This window comes from Canis lupus, chromosome 31 (assembly GCF_003254725.2).
Source record: "Canis lupus dingo isolate Sandy chromosome 31, ASM325472v2, whole genome shotgun sequence".
Lineage (NCBI taxonomy): Eukaryota > Metazoa > Chordata > Mammalia > Carnivora > Canidae > Canis > Canis lupus.
This window is the reverse complement of record NC_064273.1, coordinates 2229373-2257360: the sequence shown is the minus strand read 5'-3', so window position 1 is coordinate 2257360 and position 27988 is coordinate 2229373. Positions and strand designations below refer to the sequence as shown.

The 27988-nt window shown below is 34.2% G+C and overlaps 1 protein-coding gene across 4 annotated transcripts in view; it reads left to right on the top strand.

The window, feature by feature from the left end:
* Nucleotides 1-27988, top strand: part of CADM2 (cell adhesion molecule 2) — a 1069595-nt gene that overhangs the window by 1033859 nt on the left and 7748 nt on the right. For all 4 annotated transcript variants that reach the window (XM_025450022.3, XM_025450023.3, XM_025450020.3 and 1 more), the window contains one exon: nucleotides 26930-27055. In XM_025450022.3, the coding sequence (XP_025305807.1) occupies nucleotides 26930-27055 (126 nt within the window). The remainder of the gene's footprint in view (nucleotides 1-26929; nucleotides 27056-27988) is intronic.

Sequence of the window (27988 nt, the reverse complement as noted above, 5' to 3'; positions counted from 1 at the left end):
AGCTCTAAAATTGAACGTGAATTCTCTTTCATATTATATTTATGATTTATTGTGCTATATTGCCAAAAAATTTCCTGTTTACTGTTCCATGGGACATTCATCCATATAACATGAAGTGGTAATTAAATGCCAACATCAAAGAGATTGGTTGACTAGCTTTCAGATTTGACCACACAGCTGAGCAAGAGTTCAGTCACTGAGCTTGCACTCTCTAAGTCTAGAAACCCAATTTTATCATATCACCACAGTTGATAAAACTGACTATGTGAAGTGAACGCTGTAAGGGCTGAGACTCTTCTTTGACCTTGAACCTAGCACAGAGTCTTGCACATAACAGGTGTTCATGAATGAACCATTCCTTTATGGATATTGGTTTTGACTGAATTTATAATTTGGAGGTGGACACTGATAAAAAATCAGCAGCCAAATGAGCAACATATAAGCACCATGACGTTATGGTTTTCATATATTTCACAGAGAAAGCTCAAATATCCCTGTCATCCAATTTGAGATAGATAAGGCCATTTTTTTCCCTGAATAAAAATGTTGGTAATTTGTCTGCCAGTTATTAAACAGGTACATAAAGTTTTACAACAGCTGGTGTTTCAAAGGACATCTGTGTTATGGCTAGAAAAGTCATTAAGCATTTAGTAAACAATGCTATAAAATATAAACTAGGCTTTTAAAGGATAAAAGGTTCTTCCTTGTCTTACCAATTGCTATAATAAAATGTAGCTGACAGCAATAACTAAAAGGAAACTTTTTAATGCATTTCAGATGTGCCTTTTCTTTGTAGCTATAAAGTATATTAATAGCTTTGAAGAAATTAAAGTCAATGAACTATATATATATATATATATATATATATATAGTAAAGCATGAGATGGAATTGCTTTAACTCTTTACTTGTAATTATAAATGATAAAAATGTGTTCTCAAATAATTCAGATGATAATTCAGATGTAACCAAAAGATGATATTCCAATTGATTACTTTTTTGGAGCTATGCTTTGAAATGAAGCCCCTATGCAGTCAAGTTTACCTGTAGGACTTAGAATTTGACAAAATTATTTTTTTAAGATTTTTAATTTATTTATTCATGAGAGACACAGGAAGAGAGACACAGACATAGGCAGAGGGAGAAGCAGACTCCCTGCGGGGAGCCCCATGTGGAATTTTATCCCAGGACTCCACAATCACGCCCTGAGCCAAAAGCAGATGCTAAACCACTGAGCTACCCAGGCATCCCAGAATTCGACAAAATTCTAACTGGGCAATTAATTGTGAATCATTTGTGCAGAGCTATCTACAATTTGTATGAAATAGAGATCCCTCCCTCCAAATCCTCTTATAACCAACTTGCCTTTCTCATTTTCTACAGATTACCTCTTCTCCTGTTTTCTTGAAAATATTGAAATACTTAGACAAAGGATTTATTTTCATTTTTTTAAGATTTATTTTCTTTGTACTTCAGATCATACTATCAATCTATTTCTTATTATTGGCTCTTTCCTCTCATTAAAAGCAAAAACCTTCTCCCAACAAAATCCCTCATTTGAATCTTTCATTCCTTACAACCTGCTGCCATTTTATCTTTTCTTTCTACTGTCACAGAGCAAACCTCCTCACCTTACACTCACCCCTGAACTCAGTGATGCATGACAGACTTGGATAGAAAAGTTTGACAAGTATTGAAAGATAAGGACCATAACTTTTAGGACCATAGGAGTCCTTGTTGACTTTGATACATGACTTTTTTCTGTGGAGTGATGTCCAAGTATCTAAGCATGTACAAACTTTTCTAAGTATGTACACATGTATCAGATTGTTCTTCAGACATAGGCTAAAAAATCCTGTTGTAACAATGAAACTTTCTTTTGAACACTTGCTTTAGATTGCATTTTTATAAGCAACACAATATTTTTTCTTCTGACCTGTTGGTCAGTTGATAACCCAGGAATATCTATTTTTTTCCCTAGTATTCTCACCACTAACAGTTGATGAGTATCTATGCATAAGCTTGGAAAGTTTTATTTTGACTAATCTCTCAATGACATTTTTTTTTAATTTTTTTTTTTTTTTGTATTTGAGAAAGAGAGAGAGTGTGCACAAGAAAGAGCCAGAGCAGGGTGGGGAGGGGCAGAGCCAGAGAGAGAAGCAGAATCCCCACTGAGCAGGGAACCCAAACCAGGGTCCTCCCGGGACCCTGAGATCATGACCTGAGCCAAAGACAGATGCATAATGGTCAGTGACATTCTTAAATATTGAAATATTCTTGAAGTATTCTTCCAATCTTTCTGGCATCTCTCTTAGTCTCCCCTGTGGGCTATTGATACACTTTGTTTTTTGAAATTTCTATTCTTATCCTTCTTTTTTCACCTCTTGGAGGGTCTCATCTAGTTTAGTAGATCCAATGAGATTCCCTAGACTGATTATTCTTAAGTCTACCTCCACTATAGAATTTTCAGTTGAGCTCCAGTCTTGTACATTCAATTGCCCGGTGTAGTCTACTCTTATTCTACAGAGAGATATCTTACATTCAAACAAACTCATTTATCCTGCCCCAAAGTTACTCTACCCCCTTTATTTTTGGTCAGTGAATGGTGACACCTCTCCCTTTATCTCTATCATCAGACACCAAATCTTCTTAATCTTTGTTCTTTAATATTTTATCTAGCTAATATTTTAACTTCTCTCTACTTCTACCACTACTATTTTACTTTAGATTTCCTTTACCACAAGATGTTTGCATCCAGAAACCTCCTTGCCTCCAGATTTGTTCCTTCCAATCTAGTCTCCATACTGTAGGCAGAATAGTGGTTAGATTCAAATTATGAACATTTTTTAATGTCAGGAAATAAAATCCAAATTTGTTAATGTGGCACAGAAAGTCACGACATGGTCTCTGTTCATTTCTTTTCACAACAAGCTCATATTTTATATTCTAGATATTCCGAACTACTTGGATCCTTCCACATAGGCCATGATTTCCCTTAAATCTGGGACTTTTCACCTGTAGCTCCCCTTGATACTAATATTCTAATTTCCCTCTTCATACTTCCTATATTCTATTTCTCCTTTTCCATAAAAATTTACCTTAAAAAATCTAAACAACATTTCTCAATCTCTCCAGAATGACTTAGATATTTCTTCTATTGCTTCTATACATTTTTATTATAATCTGTTGCATATTTATCTGCATTCCCCTCTCAATTATCTACTTTTTCAGCTTTTTCATCTGTAAGATAAAAATAATAAAACATACTTCATAAAAAACATACTTCATGTAAGTGTCCTAAAAGAGAAAATATACATAGTTTATTTTGCATAGTATTTGGCACATCTTAAGTACTCAGCTGCTATCTTACTAATATTATCATTAATTATAGGAACTGTATGGTGCATATCACTGGACAAACATGTTATCTGATACAGGTTGGTTCCTCTCTAAATATTGTTAGACCAAATAACAGTGAATAAATGAAAAAAAAAACCTCCTTTTAATGGTAATATATTTTTTTCTTTTAACACTAGCTCAAATGTGCAATGCTTGGTTTTTTCTAACATCAGCCTCTGCTGTTCTGGTCTCTGCCAAAATCATAGCTCCAGTTTTTATTGCCACTCATTGCTGTTTCTGTTAATGTTCTTGATTTATCTCTTTGCTGTTAGCTACTACTCTTGTCTGAGGACATGGATGCTTCTTCTTTGTTGCTGTCCCTTATACATTTAATAGGTGGATTTTAGGTTGATGATAGAGTTGTTCTCCTCCTATAATATTGTCCAAATGTTTTTTGGTATAATTATTTTTTGATTTCCATTTTCTCTACCAAGTACTTAATTTAGTGGTTTGACTTCACCCCTTCTTCCCACTGCCACTACTTTTGTAAGTGCAAACATGTTAATGTAATAACAGCACATAACATGAAAATATAAGTACCAGAAGAAAGGTTGGCGATATTTATTACAGCTTAAGCATTGCCTGTCATCGGTGTATAACAAAAAAATTACTTATGGTTTTTCTCCATCTGAAATTTAACACTTCAGAGATGATAGCAATGCCTTTTTTTTATTTTTAGGTTTTTATTTAAATTCCAGTTAGTTGGGGATCCCTGGGTGGCTCCGTGGTTTGGCGCCTGCCTTTGTTCCAGGGCATGATCTTGAATCTCCGGATCGAGTCCTACGTCCGGCTCCCTGCGTGGAGCCTGCTTCTCCCTCTGCCTGTGTCTCTGCCTTTCTCTCTCTGTGTCTCTCATGAATAAATAAATAAAATCTTTTTTTTAAAAAATTCCAGTCAGTTAACACACAGTACGTTAGTTTCAGGGACACAATTGGCTTCCTTACATTGACTGGTACTCCTCACAACGAATGCGCTCCTTTATCCCAATCCCCTATCTGGCCCCTTCCCCCATGCACCTCCCCACTGGTAACAAACAGTTTAGTTTGTTCTCTGTAGTTAAGATTCAGTTTCTTATTTTTTTTTGTATATTTTTTATTGGCGTTTGATTTGTCAACATACAGCATAACACCCAGTGTTCATCCCGTCAGAGCCCCTCTAGTGCCCGTCACCCAGTCACCCCATCCCCCCGCCCACCTCCCCTTTCACTACCCCTTGTTCATTTCCCAGAGTTAGGAGTCTCTCATGTTCTGTCACCTTCACTGATATTTCCCACTCATTTTCTCTCCTTTCCCCTATAATCTCTTTAACTATTTCTTATAATCCCCAAATGAATGAGACCATATAATGTTTGTCCTCCGATTGATTGACTTACTTCACTCAGCATAACACCCTCCAGGTCAATCCCCGTCGAAGCAAATGGTGGGTATTTGTCATTTCTAATGGCTGAGTAAGATTCCACTGTATACATAGACCACATCTTCTTTATCCACTCATCTTTCATTGGACACCAAGGATCCTTCCACAGTTTGGTTATTGTGGAGATTGTTGCTATAAACATTGGGGTGCAGGTGTCCTGCCATTTCACTGCATCTGTATCTTTGGGGTAAGTCCCCAGCAGTGCAATTGCTGGGTCGTAGGGCAGGTCTATTTTTAACTCTTTGAGGAACCTCCACACAGTTTTCCAGAGTGGCTGCACCAGTTCACATTCCCACCAACAGTGCAAGAGGGTTCCCTTTTCTCCACATCCTCTCCAACATTTGTGGTTTCCTGCCTTGTTAATTTTCCCCATTCTCACTGGTGTGAGGTGGGGTCTCATTGTGGTTTTGATTTCCCTGATGGCAAGTGATGCAGAGCATTTTCTCATGTGCTTGTTGGCCATGCCTATGTCTTCCTCTGTGAGATTTCTCTTCATGTCTTTTGCCCATTTCATGATTGGATTGTTTGTTTCTTGGCTGTTGAGTTTCATAAGTTCTTTATAGATCTTGGATACTAGCCCTTTATCTGATAGGTCATTTGCAAATATCTTCTCTCATTCTGTAGGTTGTCTTTTAGTTTTGTTGACTGTTTCTTTGCTGTGCAGAAGCTTTTTATCTTGATTAAGTCCCAATAGTTCATTTTTGTTTTTGTTTCCCTTGCCTTCATGGATGTATCTTGCAAGAAGTTACTGTGGCCAAGTTCAAAAAGGGTGTTGCCTGTGTTCTCCTCTAGGATTCTGATGGATTTGCGTCTCACATTTAGATCTTTCATCCATTTTGAGTTTATCTTTGTGTATGGTGCAAGAGAGTGGTCTAGTTTCATTCTTCTGCATGTGGATGTCCAATTTTCCCAGCACCATTTATTGAAGTGACTGTCCTTTTTCCAGTGGATAGTTTTTCCTGCTTTGTCAATGATCAGTTGACCATAGAGCTGAGGGCCTTTTCCTGGGTTCTCTATTCTGTTCCATTGATCTATGTGTCTGTTTTTGTGCCAGTACCACACTGTCTTTATGATCACAGCTTTGTATAACAAATGACCTATCAGATAAAGGGCTACTATCCAAGATCTATAAAGAACTTATGAAACTCAACAGCAAAGAAACAAACCTGAAATCTGGCATTGTGATGCCCCTGGCTCTGGTTTTCTTTTTCAATATTAACCTGGCTATTCGGGGTCTTTTCTGTTTCCACACAAATCTTATTTGTTCCAACTCTCTGAAGAAAGTCCATGGTATTTTGATAGGGATTGCATTAAATGTGTAAATTGCTCTGGGTAGCATTGACATTTTCACAATATTAATTCTTCTAATCCATGAGCATGGAATATTTTTCCATCTCTGTGTCTTCCTCAATTTCTTTCAGAAGTGTTCTGTAGTTTTTAGGGTATAGATCCTTTACTTCTTTGGTTAGGTTTATTCCTAGGTATCTTATGCTTTTGGGTGCAATTGTAAGTGGGATTGACTCCTTAATTTCTCCTTCTTCAGTTTCATTGTTAGTGTATAGAAATGCCACTGACTTCTGGGCATTGATTTTGTATCCTGCCACACTGCCGAATTGCTGTATGGGTTCCAGCAATCTGGGAGTGGAGTCTTTGGGTTTTCTATGTACAGTATCATGTCATCTGCAAAGAGGGAGAGTTTGACTTCTTCTTTGACAATTTGAATGCCTTTGATTTACTTTTGTTGCCTGATTGCCTAGTCTTGTACTATGTTGAATAGCAGTGGTGAGAGTGGACGTCCCTGTTGTGTTCCTAATCTAAGGGGAAAGGCTCCCAGCGTTTCCCCATTGAGAATGATATTTGCTGTGGGCTTTTCATAGATGACTTTTAAGATGCTGAGGAATGTTCCCTCTATCCCTACACTCTGAAGAGTTTTGATCAGGAATGGATGCTGTATTTTGTCAAATGCTTCCTCTGCATCTATTGAGAGGATCATATGGTTATTGTTTTTTCTCTTGTTGATATGATCTATCACATTGATTGCTTTATGGGTGTTGAATCAGCCTGACAGCAATGCATTTTAGAGAGAAAAAGAGAGAAGTAAACTATAGTGGAAGGAAAATGGTAATATAAATATGAATACCTTGTCTTGGGGGGTTAGGGGAAGATACCAAAAATGTATCAAATAAGTTATTAAGAGAGATGGAATTTCTATAGCTAGATTTTGTAAAAAGATATTTATAACATATAACCGCACTTCAAGAGACTAGATTTTAGATGAACAATAAATTATTGCAAAGTTCTTAGAAATGTATTTTACTTATTTCTTAAGACTTAAAAAATTACATTCTTGTTAGAATACCTTTAGGCAGAAACTAAAGTTAAATATACCATCCACCAAACATATACTTCCCAAACTACTAGAAAGTAATGACTTAAGGCTAAGGTTTTTATTAGATTGTGTTTTTTCCTCTTGTGAATAAAAAGAAAGTTAATTTTAGAAAAAAACAAAAAGCGACATCATTTTCTCAACTTCTAGTTAACATTTGTTAAATACAATCAATGAGGTCTTTTACCCACCAGAGACTGCTATGAAATTAAGACAATCAAGAGAGCGAGCCTAGAGCCCTGAGAATAAAGAACTTCCGTTGCTTCTTAGAAGTTATTGGAGAAATTCGTGCCCAAAAAGATATATAGGGTTGTATTCATTTTTGCTTGTCTCTGAAGCTCTTGCTGATCCAATGACAATTAGTCTTTGAACTCAGTCTATTTTAATCTGGATTCTTTGGCCACTGTACTTTAAATTGCAGCTAATACTCATGCTGGCTATGGCCTTTGAAACTTGTCCTACTTGACCATATCCTGATTTCAGTTATGGTTGTTCCCCTCATTTCACTCTCACAATTATATCCATGTCCTGGTTTTTCCAAACCAGGGTTCAATAATAAATTTCTCATAATTCTAAATTCTATGACTTCTTTTCTAAGTTGGAATAAGACCAACAAGGATAACCACTTCTCATGATTTAACTTCATTAACATAGTTCAATTGGTGCCTATTTCCTTTCCATCTTCCCCTCCCCTGCCCCACTTAATCTCATGAAGCAGTTGTCACAAATCTTCATTTTACACTGGAAGGAACCTAAATACAACATTGGTAAGCAATTTGCCTGAGGCTATAAGGTTAGTCAATTGCCTACGTGAGATTCTTTCCACACCTGTATGAGATTTCTATCATACTTTCCTGACTCTAGCAACAGATATTCAGAAATCAGAGAGAATAAACATTTAGAAAGGAAATCTAAAAGGTAGAACAGCAATGTGGAAATTGTTCTTTGTCCTCCTCCAGAATTGTCAGTGCTTCTGCAAGCCCTTGTTAGGCTCTATCACCGTGTTAAATTAATGTAAGTGTACCTATATGTGCAAAATGCACTTATTATTATTTCCATAGGAACTGTCATGGGGAGGGGGAGATAGCTAACAAGCTGCTGGTGATTTAAATTGATTGGCTAATTTTTTCTGCCAGTCTTTCTGGAATTTGAAGACAAATATATTGGTCTTTAATCTCTGGAATCATCCTTTCCTTTTTCTTTTATAAAAGCAGGTATTTCAATGGTTCCTTTCCAATTTGCAGGGATTCTTCTAAGTTACTGAAAACAGTTGTGAATGGATTCATAAGCCAATTCTCAACTACCCTGGAATTTATCACAATATGCTGCTAAATCGAACTGCTTCATATTATAATATAATAATAATACATAATAATTATATTAATAACATAATACTATATTGCACTGATATTAATATATTAATGCAATTAATATTATAATATAAAACTTTCAATGTGGCAGGCACTTTTAAGTCTTTTACATAGGTAAGACTATTAACCCTTCACAGTAAATACTATTTTTTCCTCAGTTTATTTCATTTTTTATATGTATATATATATATTAATTTTTTAAAATTTATTTATTCATGAGAGACCGGGGAAGGGGGTTGAGGCAGAGGCACAGGCAGAGTGAAGCAGGCTCCACGCAGGGAACCCGATGCAGGACTCAATCCCGGTCTCCAGGATCATGCCCTGGGCCGAAGGGGGCACTAAACCGCTGAGTCACCCATGCTGCCCTATATGTATATTTTTATTGGAATTCGATTTGCCAACATATAGTATAATACCCAGTGCTCATCCCATCAAGTTCCCCCCTCAGTGCCCGTCACCCAGTCACCCCATCCCCCGCCCACCTACCCAGTAAATACTATTGTTGTCCTCATTTAATACTTGAGTCTCAGAGATGTTCCTATTCATCCTAAGTCACAGCTTAAAAGTGACAAAGTCAGATTCTGATTCAGAAAATGCAAGTCTAGAACCCACCCTCTCAACCATTATGCTATTCTATCTAGCTTAATTTTCTTACTCAAGGTCCAACCTAGTTCAGTTTAATAAATAGGTGTTAAAAACCATTATATTAAAATTTCATGAAAAGCCAGTTTTATACTATAACATTCTATGTGTATCTACCTAGTTAACCTAGGTTACATTAGTTTTTCCTTTTTTCCTTTAGTTTTCCTATACACACCCTGATTGAATACTTTATTTACATCTGACCCTTTGTAAGCATATTTTTTTCTAAAATTTGCTAATATTTTCATTTGTGATAGTTTATTTTTTAAAAATGCAATATCTAATACTATACCCATAAATTGTTAATGATCTTAATAGTTGATACTTTTCTCTTTTCTTTCTTCTTTTTTCTTTCTTTTTCTTTTTTTTTTTTTTTTCTCCTCCTCCATAGAGCTTCTCCAACTATAAGTGAGCTTACTTAGATGATTGATTCTGAACCAACACCAGAAGTTTCCCCCTAGGGATTACAGGGCACTTCTATGGGGTTACTTTTCATTGTAACCACCTGGGGGAGTACTGGTATCTACTGGGTAGATGCCAAGGATGCTGCTAAACATCCTATATTGCACAGAGCAGAACCCCACAAAAACAAAAACAAAACAAAACAAAACTACCCAGCTCAAAAAGTGTCACTAGTGCCAAGATGGAAAAATCCTGAGTCCTGGACTATCCCTGGAGTCTTTTTCCTTAGTATATACACCAGGAATGAACTGTACATTTTTCTTCATAGGCAAATGACAGTTGTTTGATCAGCTTTGTTTATTTTTACTTTATTCCAAAATAACCTCCCCCACAAAAAAAAAAAAAAAAATTCCGCACAGTATTCCTACAATCAGAAGCCAGGGAATTGTTTTCTTTTTCTCTTTAAAGCATAAATATCTTGATGATAACAGTGACTGACACAACATCTGTGAAATTTTTTACCAAAAATTCACTTAGCTCTCAAGGCTTTTACTATGCTATTGATGTTGTTTGCTAAGGTAAATATCCAGGCTTTATTCATTGATCAAAATGTGGGCATTCTTTAATACAATCAAACATTTATCTAGTATCTTAATTTCCAATCCCTTTAGATGTAGTCTTCTGTCATCAGAACATCAAGTTTCTGGCTGCTATGAAATTGTTTGCATTTTTCAAATAGTTTGAGCACAACTGTCATTTAGTAAAATAAACATGGCTCCATTATTTCTTTATGTCTTCCTTAACAAATAAAAGATTAGACTACATCTTGCAAACTCCCATTGAGCAGCAAATAAGAAGTGAGTAATATTTCTGTCTGCCTAAATCAAGTAATCCCAAATGTAAGTAATTTATAGGAAGGCATCAGGGACTGTTACAATAGGCATATTGCAATATGTCACTGCAAATCAGCATCTCCTCACATGTTTGATCAACAGCCAGATGGAAGCTTTTATCACATTTATTTAATCTGAAATACACATGGTAATTACACTGGACCTTTGATTCAAGGCCTTAGTGTCTCAAGAGAAGTCAGGAAATGAGTTTGTCAGTTGCAAACTGATGTAGTCCTGACCCTCTGGGTAGAATTTCCATCTATCACTGCCTAGAGTATTGCTACAAATTACATGGTACCTCAACGAAGTAAGAAAAAGTAAAAGCTTTGTTAACCTATATAAGAGGAGAAAGAGGCTCTGGTTCAGTCCACAATTTGTTTATTCTTTTGTTCACTCACGTTATTCTACTGAGTGGTGACTAAAGTGCAGTATAAATTGTATGGCTAATGTCTTACAAAAAAAAGTAAGCAAAACACCAACAAGGACATTTTGAAGTAAAGTACTCCCACATTTCTAGTTCCAAACCTAGGATCTTGGATATTTGCTACACCTAAATTTAGTGTAAGTGAAAGAATATGAGATTTTCTTGGATTAGTGGTAGGAAAAGGAAGATATCACAAAGCCCACTTTCTGGAATTTTCCAGTTAGAAAAATGCTGGATAGCAAACTTAATATTCAATATTGGATGAGTTAATCCTGACTATTCTACTTCAACAGCTATACACGGTGCTAAACCACGTTAGTATGTATAAAAAACATTTAAATAATATGGCCGATAAAGTGGATGGAGGTTTCTCTAGAGAATGGAGGTAATTAAAGACTTCAACTTAATATTACGTATTTCTTTAACATTTGAAAATTTGTATTATGATTATGTCATTTTACTTTCGAAGTCAGAAAAAAAAGCAATTTAGAAAAAGAAACACACACGCACACAAATACAGCTTCCTAGAGTGTTCCCAAAAAATATGGCATCTTCTTATATATTATTGATGTTTTTCAAGAGAAAAATGTAATTAAGATTTTGAAATCCATAAAGTGAGCTATAACTAAAGAAAATAATAGACCTCTATTAATATAAGATGACATAATTAATAAGAAATAGTTAAGTCACATTCATATTCTAAAATGACTTCAAATATTTTATTGCTTGATTAAAAACTCTGTTAAGAGCTATTACTGTTGTCATAGTAAACTTGCATAGGATTTTTATCCCAATTAAAATGCTAATTAAAAAAGCATAAAATTATCCTATCAATAAATTATCTTTTTTGCCCCTAACTTTAGGCCAATATGTTTTACACTACAGTTATTTTGTGGTTATTTCACTTCTCAGAATATCTTTCAGTTGGGTGACCTCTTTATTTTTACTGATATCACTACTATTATTTCAAAGTAGGTGGATCTTGAAAAGTACCGGTTATATAAACAAGGAAAACATATACTATACTCTTTGCTGGGCACCATACTAAGAACTTTTCATGTCGAATTTTATTTCACCTTCACTGCAATTCTATAAGACATAAGTATAAACTAAGACATAAGTGTAATCTCAGTGAAAAGGTAAATTGTCCAAGGTCACTCCATTCATAGTTGGTTGAATCCAATTTGAGCCTCTCTAACTATAAGAGAAGACTTACTTGAGACTATGATTCATTTACTGTCTCACTTTTTATGGTGAGTCTTTTTTTTCCATAAAAAGCAAGTTTTGAAATTCTTCTTTGGCAAAAGCTTATTTTAAGACTCTTTTTCTGTTTTATACTTACATCAACAGAAAATCTCATAGGTAATATAGTACTTGCAATTCCTTTCATGTGTTAAGTTAAAAAAAAATTTATGAATCCGTGAACAAAATGGAGAAGCAGATACTAACATTAATGGTGCTGAGCTGTAGCCTTACAATATGACCTTGAGAAAATAAGCTAGTTCTTTGGCATTTTCTTGATACATTATCTTGCAAGACAATTTGAACTCTTGGAAAATGATAGCTAATGGGAAAGAATGTGGAAAAAGTGATTTTATGTGGGGGGGCGGGGGGAACTAAACCATTTATTATTGAAACAGAAATAAACAATTATGCTAAACTTGGAAGAATGATTAAACCACACCAAGTCTCCAGTCACAATTAGAATTATTTATTTTAGTTCATGTAATTAATGAAAACTAAGAAGAACATAATCTCTTCCTCTAAATTTTATGTGTAATGCTTAAGCAGAAAAAAAATATAAGGCTCTTTCATTAAAATTCTAAGGACATTCTTAGGTTTAGGTACCACTTCAAAAATGTTTTAGAAATCTATGTTTATGACCATAAGACACAGTTTAGAATACAGACTACAGATATTTTAATCTTGGCATTTATATAGTTTTTTCAGTTTGGTTTAAATGACGTTAGTGGATGTATCTCAACGCTTTCAGTTAAGCCTTTTCATTTGTATGCTTGGGCTACAAAGTGCTGTGTATGTAATAGTTGTTAAAATGAATAATTATATTTTATGCATAACAGGAATTTAGGCTCAGTGCTTTTTAACAATGATGTAGGAAAATTTTTACATATAATCATACCTCATATTAACTTGGAAGAATTATTTTATGGGCATATCTGCGACTCATTAATATTTAGGTCATTTTCCTCTGAAGTTTGTTACAGGCTTTGTTGCACTTTGCATACTTATTTCTTAAATTTAAAAAAACGCAGTCCATTACTTCATGAAATATGCAAATTTCATGTATGCTTAAATTGAAAGCATTGTCATATGTTAAGCATGGTTTTACGCAAAGCTTTCATTTATTTTGGGAACAATGGAGTTTATTTTATACTTACAAATACGCACACAACTTTTTCTGTCATATCCAGTGTCTAGATCTGAGAGCTATCTGATCATTGAATTATTGAATTATTAATGACTATGAGGATATAGCAGCTCTTGACAGATATTACATATATAAATTATGTACAATGGGGCCAGATATCCAAGAGTAACTACTCTGGAGTTTAACACAGATACTTTCCTCTGAATTCATGTTAGAAGAAATCACTAAATTTGATACAGCCTTCTTCCAAAATTCTGTCTAAGGTTGGGTAAATAAATGTATTCAATAGATCCAAGAATAAGAAGTGACACTCAGAACTGCTTTCCATAATATAATATTTGAGCTATCCTAGTGAATTTTTTATTATAACTTATCAATTAAATTAAGAGATTGATTTTTCTTATAAATTTATAATTTGAACTCCAAACATATTTTTCTATGTTACCTTTTGTGTTTGAATGAATTTATTCATGAATTTGCTAAATCTAGCCTCCGTTTACCAGCTTTGGCCACTTTGGAAAATAAGTTTGGGATTATGGGGTAAAGAGGAAACCTGTGAAGTTTTATCTTTGACTCTTATCTTCCAATCTTCTCTGGAAATGGTGTCAGAAGAGAACAACCAAAAAATAAAAAAATAAAAATAAGAGAGAGAGAGAGAAAGAGAACACAACATAGAGAAAGCAAAGAACCTCAGGAATGAAATTCCTTCTGAAACTTGAGAAAGTTGTTCACATGAACATTCCTCTTCATTCAGTTACTTTTTAACGTACATTAGTCACGATATATCCTTCCTATGGTACTATTCCTCCAATGAAAGTGCTTTCATACTAGTCGAAGTCAGCTTGCATTAAATTCTGTTTTCAGTTTGGAGCTTGCTATCTCAGGTAAATGATAAAAACATTTATTGAATAATTACTATAAAATCTACTAAATTTGGCGTGAAAATAGTAACTATTGTTGTAAGATTATCTTATGGATAAAATTAATCATTGAATACAGTTAATGATAAGAAAAATGATTTTAATAAATACTAATCTAACCATTATCATTATTATCTTTAATGGGCAGGGGTTGCACTAAGATCTTTATAGATATTACTTCATCTGATTCACACAGAAGTTCTATGTGGCTCATACTACTCTTATTCTGCGTTATATATGTAGATACTGAGGCAGAGAGATGTTAAGTAACATATCGGTCCAATAGCTATCGTATAAAGGATCTGTAAGGGCAAAATAGGAGAGAATTACTTTCATCTAAAAATAATTTAGTATAGAAAAAATAATGTAGTAAGATTCTAATAAACTTAGGATTTAAAATTTAAAATATGCACAAGCTTTTCCCACTGGTATATGATGGTCTCTTCTAAATGATGTCTAAAGAGGATATATTTGCTACTGTAAGTAGAGACCTGGTTCAATGACCATTCATAGTAGTTTAAAAAATTTATATGAACATAGTCAATATAACCATTGTAATTATTACCAGAATAATGAATTCAAAAATATTAATATATAATATTACCAGCAATATAGTACACATTTCAGAGCTGACTAGTTTATGCAGGAAAATTATTTTAGTAGCAGTAGTGTTGTGTTTCTAATGCATTGGCCCACAAAAAAAAAAAAAAAAAAAAAGGACATTTTTCTACAGATGATCTTTCTCCCATCGTTTTAAATATTTATTCTTCTATTGCAATCATTTCTGCTATGAATAGACATAAACAATTGTTACAGACTAAACTTTTTTTAAAAGATTTTATTTATTCATGAGAGACAGAGAGAGGCAGAGATACAGGCAGAGGGAGAAGCAGGCTCCACGCAGGGAGCCTGACGTGGGACTCCATCTGGGGTCTCCAGGACCATGCCCTGGGCTGAAGGCGGCGCTAAACCTCTGAGCCACCCAGGGATCTCCAGACTAAACTTTTTAGAATAATATTCAGTGTTGTAAATATTCTCATTGTCAAACATTAATTCTTTATATTTTTAAGTGTTTTAAAAATAAATCTGTCCTAATACGTTTTTTTTTTCTGATAGAATGCTTCATTTAATTATTATTAGGCCATTTTTTTTAAACTTAGTTTAAGAAGAAATGCACTTAAATCTAGATTTGACTTTTCTGCAGAAAACATTGCATGCAGTTTCTTTAGCTTCTAGTCTGCTTAAAAATACTTTAATTCATTCTTGTAGATTTTCAGAGTACAATGCCAACATAGACATATGGCAATGTCATATACTAGTCATTTGTCTTCCTTTCTAATGGTTGTTCCCATTTATTTATTTTATGTGTGTAGGCTGAGACCAGTGATGTGCAAAGAGTTAGGTATTGTTGAAATTGAAGGCAGAACAGTTCCTAGTGAGAAAGACATGAGGCAACAGAATAAAAAAACAGGAAATTCTACAGATCACATAAATGTTAAGAGAAATGCACAATGAAGAATGAATTTGAATACATTTTACCTGAAAAAAAAAGTAAAACTACAAAATACAGGTTTGTTTATAGTCTCTAATCTTATAAAGCTCATTATTTTATATTATATGTATTGAGCACCTATTAGGCGTGACTTATATGCACAGGGTTTATAAAAACTGATTTTAACAGTAACTTTTTGAGTAAGGTAGAATGGGTATACGTCCTTGTTTATAGATGTAAAACAATGAAACTCTAAGTATGTCAAACTGAAAGTGATACTTGTATCTTATGGCTCTGAGTGATACTATTTCAGATCTTTGGCCTTAAAGAGAGACTACTGTTTAAAGCAGGAAAATTACCCTGGACATCAGCTGTCTAATGGGTAATTTAGCTAACTTTTCCAAGCAGTAAATAATCCCATGGTTACCCAAGAATTTATTTTGTTTTCCCTTTGATCTCATAGACAACCTAAAAAACATTCCTTTCTTTCCCCATCCTCCTGTTATCCCACAGGTAATCACCTTCTGGCAAATTCTCTTCCCTTTTGGATGTCAGTGCTAAATGAGGTGAAGCATTTGTGAAGGGCCCTCACTCTTAATAGTTATACTATTCTGCTGGTTGAGAGCTCTCTCTGGATTGTTCAAATTCTTCAGAGCTGAAAAGTTTCCTCATTTGAAGTAGTCAAGGAAATAGTATCCTGAGAGAGAAAGATCAGTGAAATCAAGAAATTTCTGTTAGAACCTTCTTTATCCAAAATAAGAACACCTTTTTTAGGAGAAATTTTCCACTTAAATTTTAGGTCTCAAGGACAAATAGAGTATTTAATTCAAGTGCATAGGATGTTTAGGTCCAATACATTATTAACTATAATACCTGTTAATGAAATCAATTGTTACATAATTAGGAAACCTAGAATTCATAAAAAATGATAAAATATCTTAAGTGGAGACAATTCTCGTAAGAGAGATTTTATAGTCCAGTGCATAAAATTTGTGTCAGAGCAACACTTCACTTCTTTACCACTGATAATCACACTTCACTTGTTAAGACAGTTTCTAAATTGTTGATATCATTAAGCTAAATAATCTTGAAACACTAAATTCAAAACAAAATAGTAATTTTATAATTATTGTCTTAATCTTTATGAATAGGAAGTTACGGGTGCTATTATGTCTAGAAATATGTGGCAACGTGTATATTTATGAGCTTGATATGGAACACAATTTATGGTGCAGTAAATACATTTTTGAGAAGAAAGGCAAAGTGTTCTGCTTGCCAGGAATTTTCCTATTAATGAAGACCTGTTGTATGATGTAGCCTTTATTTAGAACCCGTAGATTTAGAGTCCTTATACACATTGTTCATAGTTAAAATTATGTGTAAATCAGTGCGCACACATTAAGGAACAATATATTTTCATGTTTTTTTAATCCTTTAGAGATTGTTCTTAAGTATTTTTGTCAGAACAGTAATTGTGCATAAAATTAGAAGGTAATAGATGATCCTTGAGTGAATGTACTGATGTATTTTCCTCCAGGGACTTTGCTAATGTCATATACTGCCAAGGGACATGATATATTTTATCAGTAAATTATGTATAACTATTTCTAATGTTTTGCGATAGTGATTCTCTTTCTGAAGCATTGCTCCATTTAGAGAAAGTAAAATAGGCTCTTAAGTAGATAGTAAGAATTCAAATTTTAATGTTAGAACCAAATTATCCAAAGCATTAAGTAGAAATCTGGATGGGTCATTTTCACTTAGTGCTAATTTCTAAAATATTTAAATAGTAACGGAAAAAAAATAGTAACGGCATTATTACTTTTCAACAAATAATTTAATACCGTGAAGGAGTAGTGACTCATTGCTCAGCACTGCAAATGGTATCTAAAGACCCAAGTTCTGTGTGGAATTTAGTAGAAGAATTTAATATTATCCATTCATTCACTAAATCAAAGTTGTTTGGACTTTACATAGGCAGAGAGAAAGAAGAATGTCTTACGGGATGAAGAAACAGCAAGTCACTTAGCATAGCTGGGCATTGAGTTCCTCTTCATGACAGAAGAAAGAACACAGTGGTGTGAAAAAATAAAATGCTAGAAATTACCTCAACAAACTTGTTCTCAAAATAGAAGTCATCTGACACATCCTAAAAATAAAATCCTAAAAAACTTTCATAATTATTTTTAAGTCTTTCAAAGATATTCTAAAAACTTGCTTAGACAAGCTGTCCCATGGTTTATCAATCTTTACATTAATAATAACTATGATTTTCTGAGTCAACACTTTCCATGTTTTGAATAAAATAAGCCATTTATAATACAGAACCTGGCATAGATTAAATACTCAATAAATTATTCTCATTTAAACCTCACCCATCAAACTCCCACTAGTTTCATTTTATTCAATCTCATGTTATGCAAATTTTCTTCTATTAATATCTCCTCCCCATTTTTCAAATATCCAGACATTTAGAATGGTTTACTATTACCATGTAAAGCAAAAGTCCTGAGTGAGTCTTTTGAAAGTTAAAAGAGGAATCTATATTTTTCTACACAGCAATTTATATTTTCCACCTTCTCTCTTCCCATATAACTGTTAGATATGCTTACATTACATTGTGTCAGATATTCCTCTAAGCCCTTATGTACAGTGACACATTTAATCTTTGACAACCCTGGAAAAGAAGAATTATTCACATTTTAAAGATGAAAAGGTTAAGAAACTTGTTTAAAGTCAAATCAGTATCAGTTAGTGGTTTAAGGTTTGGTATAAACAATTTGTAAATCCAGGATTTTGTAAGCAATTTCTTTTACTTGAAGACTCTACCTGATTTTTCTTCTATTCTATGGTTTTCCTTCTATTTGTGTACACAACACAACACAGTTTCGTTCCAAGATTGATTTCATCTGATGCTCTTGATGTCAATCATTACGTCTTAACCACTATGAAACATTGGTGTATGAGTGGATAGAGGGCAGGGATTTTTTTTTTTTTTTTTTTTGAGGGCAGGGATTTTTAATGTTAACTCACTACAGCACCTAACATAATGCACAAAAAATTACAGGTAACCTACTAAAAAAAAAAATGATTGGTGCAGTCTTGGGTATTCTATTTGTCTCCAAAAAGTTGGCTGGGAATGAATATGGATTATCCAAACTTCTCCAAATCTATTTTCTGTGGCCTTAAATTTTCACATAACTCAAGTGAGATAACATATGAAAAAGATCATAATAGAATTTCTGTATTATGGTTCAGGCTGCCAAAACAAAATACCATGGATTGAGTGACTTAAACAACAGAAGTTTACTTCTCACAGTTCTGGAGGAAGCTAGAAGTTTAAGATCAAGGTGTCTGTATGGCCAGGTTCTGATGAAAGCTCTCTTCCTAGCTTGCAGACAGCTGCCTTCAAGTTGTGTACTCACATGGAAGAGAAAGAGAGACAGAGAAAAGAGGGAGGGAGAAAGGGAGAGAGAGAGTTAGCTCTGGTATCTTTTACAAGGGCAATAATCTCACCATAAGGACCTCACCACTGTGACCTAATTTGAACCTAGTTTTCTCCCAAAGGTTCCATCTCCCAGTACCACTACAGTGAGGCTTAGTGCTTCAACATCTGCATTGTGTGGAAAACACAATTCAGTCCATCGCAGTTTTTTAAAATAAGAATATGCTACTTTCTAAAGTCTTACATACACAAAATAAGTACATTCCCAGCAAAGAGAAAGTTCTGTAGAAATGCTAAATATGATTTGATTGTGATTCAGAATCACTTAGGGAAAATAAACTTGAAAAATCATTTATGCTTTCTATTTCTAAAGGTGGCAGTCTCAGTTTTACATTGACTTTTGAGTTGAATTTCATATTTCTGAACCATTTTATAGTAAACTGAAATTTCTCCAAGAGTTTTCAATCACTTAAAAACTCCTCCAAAATGAGTACAGAATAGTAATATAAGTGGATTTATTGTTGAAGGGGCTCTTTTCATGCATTCTAGTCACATGTGGTTCAAATTTATGATACTGTGTACTTGATTCATTTAAATCTTGACTTTCCATAACTCAGATGGTTGAATATTTAAAAATATTTACATAAGATGATTTTAATTTTCTTTCCTACCATTTTGTTCAAACTAGAAATCATATAAAATTTAATAAAATTATTTATCATAAAATAATTCTAACACTTGAATTAAAACTATATAGCATTTATAATTTCTGCATGATGTGATCCTAGAAAGTCAGATGTTCTTTCTCTGGAGTTTATAGTTTTCATTTTAAGGGGAAACACGTGACAGAATAGCTACTTGATAGAAACCCTAGCAATGATTTCAGAGATGGAATCATATAATTTAGGATTCTCCTTGATAAGGTGCTAAATAAAACGGTACTTTAAGGTTACTTTCTGCTCTTCTAAATACCAGAAATTACTAACCTAAATATTATTATTTGACATAATTTTCTCTTTGGAGCCCTTTATTAAGTGTCCAATAACCTAGTTGAAAGATGTTAAATGTAGAAAGTTTCAATTCTACAATCTTCTTTGTGTTTTGTGCATTGTCAACTGAAGAGGCTGCTAAAATATTGCCAAATCCATGGGGATTTACTCACTCCAGTGTTAATAGACTAACTCCCACAAATCATAGACTAATACTTGAGAATGAATAACAGTCTTTAAGATATATGATGTATTTATGTGAATAGTAACAAAGACTTGGCTATCTGTAAAGAAACTTCAGAAGGCTGCATTTTTTTATTGCTATGACAGTAGGAGAGAAATAAGATAAACAATATAAGATTCCCACTGGGACTTAGCCATCTAAATTATATATTATTTTTGCATTGTTAGGGGGATACTTATCTGATCTTCAATTTCAATCACATATTTTAGTTGCTAAGAATAGAAATTAAAGACAGACTTTAGTTCTAACAGTAATGGGGGAAAAATAAAAAACAAACCAACAGTATTAGTTTTTTTGAAAAAAAGATGTATATTCACAAATAGACATGCAAAGTAACCTTATCAATATCTATAATATTTTTGAAATCTTAAAAATCCTAGACTATATGTTGACTTACTTTGCTGAGGAGATGAAGGCTAAAGTTGAAGTGTTTACTTCATAGATTATAAGAGAGTATATGTAGAACATTAATGAATAGAGTCAAATAAATACATGTTATACATTGCTTTCTCTGAAAGTCTTATTAATGTACCTATAAATATATCTGAAACCCAGTGAAAATATATGCAATGATAAACATGATAAATTTACATTTATTTAAAATAAACTCTAAAAGATTGTTTTACTGTACAGATAAAGAGGGGAATGGTCCACATATCTGAGATCCTACTGTGAGAATGAAGATTACAAGCAAAATACATGAAATAAACCAGGGAATCTCTCACCAATAATGATCTACATCCCAAGACTCTCTCTCTCTCTAGTTCATCCACCATGTACAAATGTCATGTGGTCCATATTTCAATTACAAAGATTCTGTAGGTGGATTGACCTGTAGCATTAAAGCTGAGCATGAATACATACCAGCATCAGAACAGAGAATCCTTCTTCAAAACATTTCAACATTAATAATAAAGAAAATGCAAGTACAAGTAAACAATAAGAAATTTGTATCCAGTGAAAATTATTTTCAGTAAAAGAGAAGAGATAATGCATGCTCACCAAGGAAAAACATTTTCCCAGATCTTTAAATGAAATTCTTTTACTAAAATGAAAAAAACACGATAAAACTATACCACTTATTATTGTCAATAATATGCATCTACTTAGAACATCTACTAAGTAAGTACACAATGTGATTAAATAGAGAGGGTGGTTAAACCAAAGTCACAATCTATAGCAAACTTCTTTTGGAAGAAATAAGAAGGAAAATCTATGATAGTGAAATCAAACAGAAGATAAACTTGAGAAATATAACTAAAACAAAATGTAAATTAGTAAAATGATCATAAAAATAGTAAAGATGGAATGGCATATATGCAACATAAAATATTGAGTTTCTACCAGTGCATCAGTGGATTTTCCAAGGAAGAAAGTAGAAAAAAAATAATTATTAATCAAAAGTAGCATTTTAAAAAAGGATTCATAATTTCAAAACAAATGAACTAATCTGATTGTAACTTTAAAAAGTAGATTTGCAGATGAATAAATGTTTGACTCAAGGCAAAATACAAAATATACCTAGGTAAAATATAAAAATTTAATAGAGGAAAAGACAAAGAATTCTGATAGCAATCACTTAGAAAAAGCAGGTTACTTAAAAAAGAATGGAAAACAAAAATCTGAAAGATTTCAGATTTATCTTGGTAGGGGGAGGCAAAAATTTTGAAACACTGGGGCACCTGGGTGGCTCAGGGGTTGAGCATCTGCCTTGGTTCAGGGCATAATCCCGGGGTCCTGGGATCGAGTCCCACATCGGGCTCCCTACAGGGAGTCTGCTTCTCCCTCTGCCTGAGTCTCTCCTCTCTTTGTGTGTCTGTCATGAATAAATAAATAAAATCTTTTTTTTAAAAAAAAGTCAAAACACTGATAAATTGTTTTAAATTATTAAGTCATAAAAAACAGGGGTTCTTCAGCCAATTAAGTGTTGATTCATAACAAAATAATACCTAAAAATTCAAGGTTCAAGGATGTTTTTATCATGAAATTTTCTTTTGAGGAGATGTGTGCTACGATTTGCTATCAAATTCTACATTATCTTTAGTGCATCAGTGAGGTTGAATGTATATTGTAATAGAAGAGCAGATATGAGAAGGTTCAAATTTTAGATAAATAGGAACTGTAAAAGTAACTCTAGATATTGAGATGAGTAAAGAGACCAACCACTGTCAAAAGAAGGTTTGTCGCTAGTCCCTTTGGATTTGTCATGCAGTTCTGAGATCATCAGAATCAAGATGATATTTTCATTAATATTATATTTATAATAGAAAGAAAAACCCTAAAAGAACAACTTCGCACTATTTAAGCTAGTAGAAAAACTGAGTGGGTCTCATGATCAGGAAATAAAAATGATAAATATAATCTTGACAAATACTAGACATAATACTTTAGAAAATAAACTTCAATAAAAATAGCATTATAATAAACTCTAATCCAATTTTAAAAAGAAAAGAAAGTACAGGGGCTCCTAGGTGGCTCAGTAGGTTAAGTGCCTCTGGATTTTTGCTCAGGTCATGATCTCAGGGTTGTGAGATGGAGCCCCACATTGGGCTCTGTGCTGGGCATGGAACCTGTTTAAGATTCTTTCCCTCTCTCTCTCCCTTTGCCCTCCTCCCCTAAAAACTAAAAAAAAAAAAAAAAAAAAAAAAAAAAGTTCTATTTTATACTTTAGCCTCAAACCATAGACCAAAATACATTTTAGATGGATGAAAATATGACAATAAAAGTGTTAGAAGACAGCATAAATCTATATGTGTATATCTTATTTTGCCATCACATCATTGCAAAAGCATTTCAAATTGTGACCCACAAGTCAGACATCATAAAACAAGTCTGATATATTTGATCACATAAAATATTAAGGCTTATCCATCACCGAAAAGACAATAAATGAAGAAAAATAAAAATAAATTGCTAAAATTGTTTATTTTTCTATGAAGACAGTTGTTGAAACAGAAAATTTGGATAGAAAAATGGTCAAACTGAATAAGCAGCCATTTCAAAATTAACAAATTTATATAGGGGAAAGTAGTTAGACACATTTACGGTAACTTGGAAATACTAAAAATAGATTGGCAATTTTTAAAAAAATTTAATATATGATGTTATTATTTATAGGGGAGAATCCTGACTTGTAGTTGATACAGGGTGAATTTATACAGTCTTTCTACAATATAATTTGGCAATATTTATCTAAAGTCTTTAAACAACGTTTATGCTGATTGGTCCAACAATAGCACATTTCAGAATTTATCTTCAAGAAATGAGATAACTACAGAGATGTATGAACAAGAGTGATTTCTCAGTTTCCCAAAAGAGTGCTCAGTTCTGAGAGATATTCAGCAAACAAAGTAGAAATGATTTATGACTATCTGCATTCAGAGACTTGAGCAAAAAGTGTTGACTTGAAACTAAGTATCTAAGTAAGGAATAAGAATAGGGAATTCAGAGACATGCAGGTTTATTTTTGCTTTTTCTTTCTTTCTTTCTTTTATTTTTATTTTTAGATTTATAGCCAATGCCAGAAATTAAGGAAAATTCAAGATATATAATAGAATGGTACATTAACAATAGCTGCTAAGAGAGATTAACTTTTTAATGCTTATTTTAATATATATATATATATTTTTTTACCCTTGGACAGTTCAATGCGTGTTTTCTTAGTTGTGCAATTTTCTTCCAGGTGGAGACTGAGTGACCTATAGCCTTACTTATGCTTGTAGCTTTCTCATTTTCAATTTATGTCTTCTGAGATGACCTTGAGAGTTACATTGGAATGTTTTTTATTGGCCAGATCTTTATTCAGTTGTCCAGAACTCAGATCATATGGTTACATTCAACTGAAGTGAAGCTGGAAAATGTTTAGCTCTGTGTACTGAAAGAAAAGGAAGCAAGTTTGTTATTAGCTAGAAATATCTTCTTCAATATCCCCTTCTGATCAACTAAACATTTTCCCCTCTTTTCCTGCCATACTCTGTCCGAAGAGAAAACCTAATGTACTATCAAGCCCATGTAACCAACTCAAAGGCTAATATTTTCAAATACACACAGTCCTCTTCATCATATCTGGATACATTAGTCCAGGGAACAAATGAACCAAAAAACAAATTATTATTTTTTTAAAGATATTATTTATTTATTCATGAGACACACACAGAGACAGAGACATAGGCAGGAGAAGCAGGCTCCCTGCTGAGAGCCTGATGTGGGACTCCATCCCAGGACCCCAAGATTATGCCCTGAGCTGAAGGCAGTTGCTCAACCACTGAGTCACACAGGCGCCCCCAAAAGACAAATTATTAATGCTCCCCTCTACCCATACACAAAATACAATGCTAGAACACAGCCATGAGGAAATGCTTCTCAATATAGATGCTTCCATTTGGAAATAAAGAATGGGAAACACTGAATAGTCATTATCCATAACAACTATGAAAACATGCCAGACTGGCCTTAAAAGATCCCTCTGCCTTGGCAGTAGTTGTAATTCCTTAAAGAAATGGAGTTCTCGGGATCCCCGGGTGGCGCAGCAGTTTAGCGCCTGCCTTTGGCCCAGGGCGTGATCCTGGAGACCCGGGATCAAATCCCACGTCGGGCTCCCTGCATGGAGCCTGCTTCTCCCTCTGCCTGTGTCTCTGCCTCTCTCTCTCTCTCTCTGTGTGACTTTCATAAATAAAATAAAAAATAAAAAAGGAGTTCTCTGTACACTCCTGTCTTTGCTTCCCCCAAGTCTACCCCATGGGAGGCTCAGTTTGTCTGTTACAGTCCATGGTCACATCCGAAGTGTTTGATTGGGAATATGCTCTTCATGGGAACTAGTCCACTTCTTGCTTGCACCAAGTTTGGGGATCTTGAGGTTGTTTGAAGTTTTAAACAGACTTTTTTTTTTTCTATCTAGAAATACACTACTTTCACCCAATAGTTTCATTAAAAACACAGTAGACTCCTAGTATGTCATGCCTATAATAATACTTCAAGATCTTTTGAAGATATAATTGTGAAGCCTAATTTATTTCTTTAGTTTCTCTATCCTCTAAATCCCTCATTTAGAATATAAGTAGTTACCATGAGATGTCTGCAACATGGACTTGGGAAGGTAGGCAGTATATTCAATCTGATCCTCAGCAGTAGGGCTGAGCCTTAGTGGGTTTAGTTGCTCAAAGCTTCACTTAGTTTTATCCCTTATTGTGTGACTTCTTTAAGTAGTTGATTTTCTAGACTTTTGAAGTTCCCAGTTGTCTAGGCTTTCTTTTGATCTTTTCATTTCTGCTTGAAAAATGGCTATCTTTTGCTGGGATCATCTCTTTCCTGTAATTTTACTAAAGGATAAATGCGAAAGTATATTATTAATCTCTATTTCTCCAGTTACTTTCTCTAAAACTACAAGTCAAATAGGCACTTAATCCTTTACATTGAGTATTCATTTTCCTCCTAATGTCAATCACACTTAACCCAATTGTAACACCTTCCTCTCCTTGAAATACATTCTTCTCTTTGATCAGCTACAACGTACTCTGCAGGGTATTTTCCTCTCTCACTGTTCTTTCCTTCTCAGTCAGTTCTGCTGGAAGCACTTTCTCTTTAGACTTTAGATATGGGAGTTCCTCAGTTCAGTTTTCAGACTTTTTCTCCTCTCTATCTAGACTTACTCCCTTGGGGAGTTCATCAATTGCTATAGCTTTAAGTAAGATTTATATGACAATAAATCCCAAGTTATCATTTCAGTGCCAGCGTTTCCCATGACATAATTTTATTTTTTAAACAATATAGTTGTGTTCATCACACTAAACACACACACACACACACATTCACAGATATATATTCAGAAGGAGAAGAGGAAGGAAAGGCATAAAACCTTGCAAAATTGTATGTTTATCTGACCTGGCACCTGATGGCTCAGTTGGTTAAGTGTTGGACTCTTGATTTCAGCTCAGGTCACAATCTCAGGATTGTGAGATTGAGCCCTGCATTGGACTCCATGCTGAGTGAGGGGTCTGCTTAAGATTCCACCCCTCTCTCCCTCTCTCCCTCATGTGCTCTCTCTCCTTCTTTACTTTTTTAAAGATTTCATTTATTTATTCATGAGAGACAGAGAGAGAGAGAGAGAGAGAGAGGCAGGGACACAGGCAGAGGGAGAAGCAAGCTCCATGCAAGGAGCCTGATGTGGGACTCGATCCTGTGTCTCCAGGATCAGGCCCTAGGCTGAAGGCGGCGCTAAACCGCTGAGCTACCTGGGCTGCCCTCTCTCTCCTTCTTTTAAAAAAAAGTTTTTATATGTGTATTTGTTTATCCAGTCTTAAAATATAAAGTCAATGGCAATTGTGATCAATGTGGCAAATGTTATATCTGCAGGTATATTGTACAAATGAATATTTGTTGACTAGATGGTTGGTTCAATACACATTAGTGAAATTTTACCACAATAGAAATGGGCTAATTTTCAAAATAACTCATTCTAATGCAGATATATACTCTATACCTAAATAACGCATCATTTGTATGATTTTATTCTATTCTCTAGATCCCAATGCTCTGGCTGGCCAGACTGGCCCTGATCATGCTCTTATAGGAGGAATAGTGGCTGTAGTTGTATTTGTCACGCTGTGTTCTATATTTCTGCTTGGTCGATATCTGGCAAGACATAAAGGTAGGTAATATTTAATAAAATATTCTTAAGTTTGGCAAAAAATATTTTAAAGACAGGCTTAATTCTGAAATATTAAATGAGTATATGTATTATATGACAGAGATGTAAATGCAAAATTATTTCAGGGAATCTCTGATTGTTTTACTTAATGAAAGTTGGATTGATTTGGTAAAATAATGCTTAACCAATGGCCAAAGTTCACAGAATGAGTCACTGGCTCAGAGGGAGAAATAAAAAGCAAGTTTGTAATTTATCTCCAGGATTGACATTCAACTATAATGTCAGACATTTGGTCAACATTTTTGTTTGTAGGTTTTTAGATACACATATGGCCGTATGAGTGAAGAAAATATGTAATTTTCAAAAAAGATTTTATTTATCCATGGGAGATACACACGGAGAGGCAGAGACACAGGCAGAGGGAGAAGCAGGCTCCCTGTGGGGAGCCTGATGCGGGACTCAATCCCAGGACCTTCGGATCATCACCTGAGTCAAAGACAGATGCTCAACCACTGAGCCACCCAGGTGCCCCAAGAAAATATATAATTTGTTTTTTGCAAAGGGCTGGGTAGTGAACTATTGACATAATCTACTTTTAAGTGGGGCTTTCAACATGAAAGATGACACGTTTGATGTGATCATTATCAACATCTTAACAAAGGACCCTGATTACTACAGCTGCAAGAGGCACATGGTCTGTATCCCTCATCAGAGGAATCAAACTACTCATTACCCATTCCAGTTAGGCAGTTGCCTCTAGTTAACCTGACCACAGCTTCATCTATAACACGCACCTGAAAGCTGAAAGACAGTGTGCAACAGTAGGAGAGTGAATTGTGTGGTTTATTTTGTCTCAGCATATGTTACAACATACAAGAAATCTGGCACAAGTTTCTTCCTAAATGAATGTAGCTTGAATGCTGGCTATTTTAC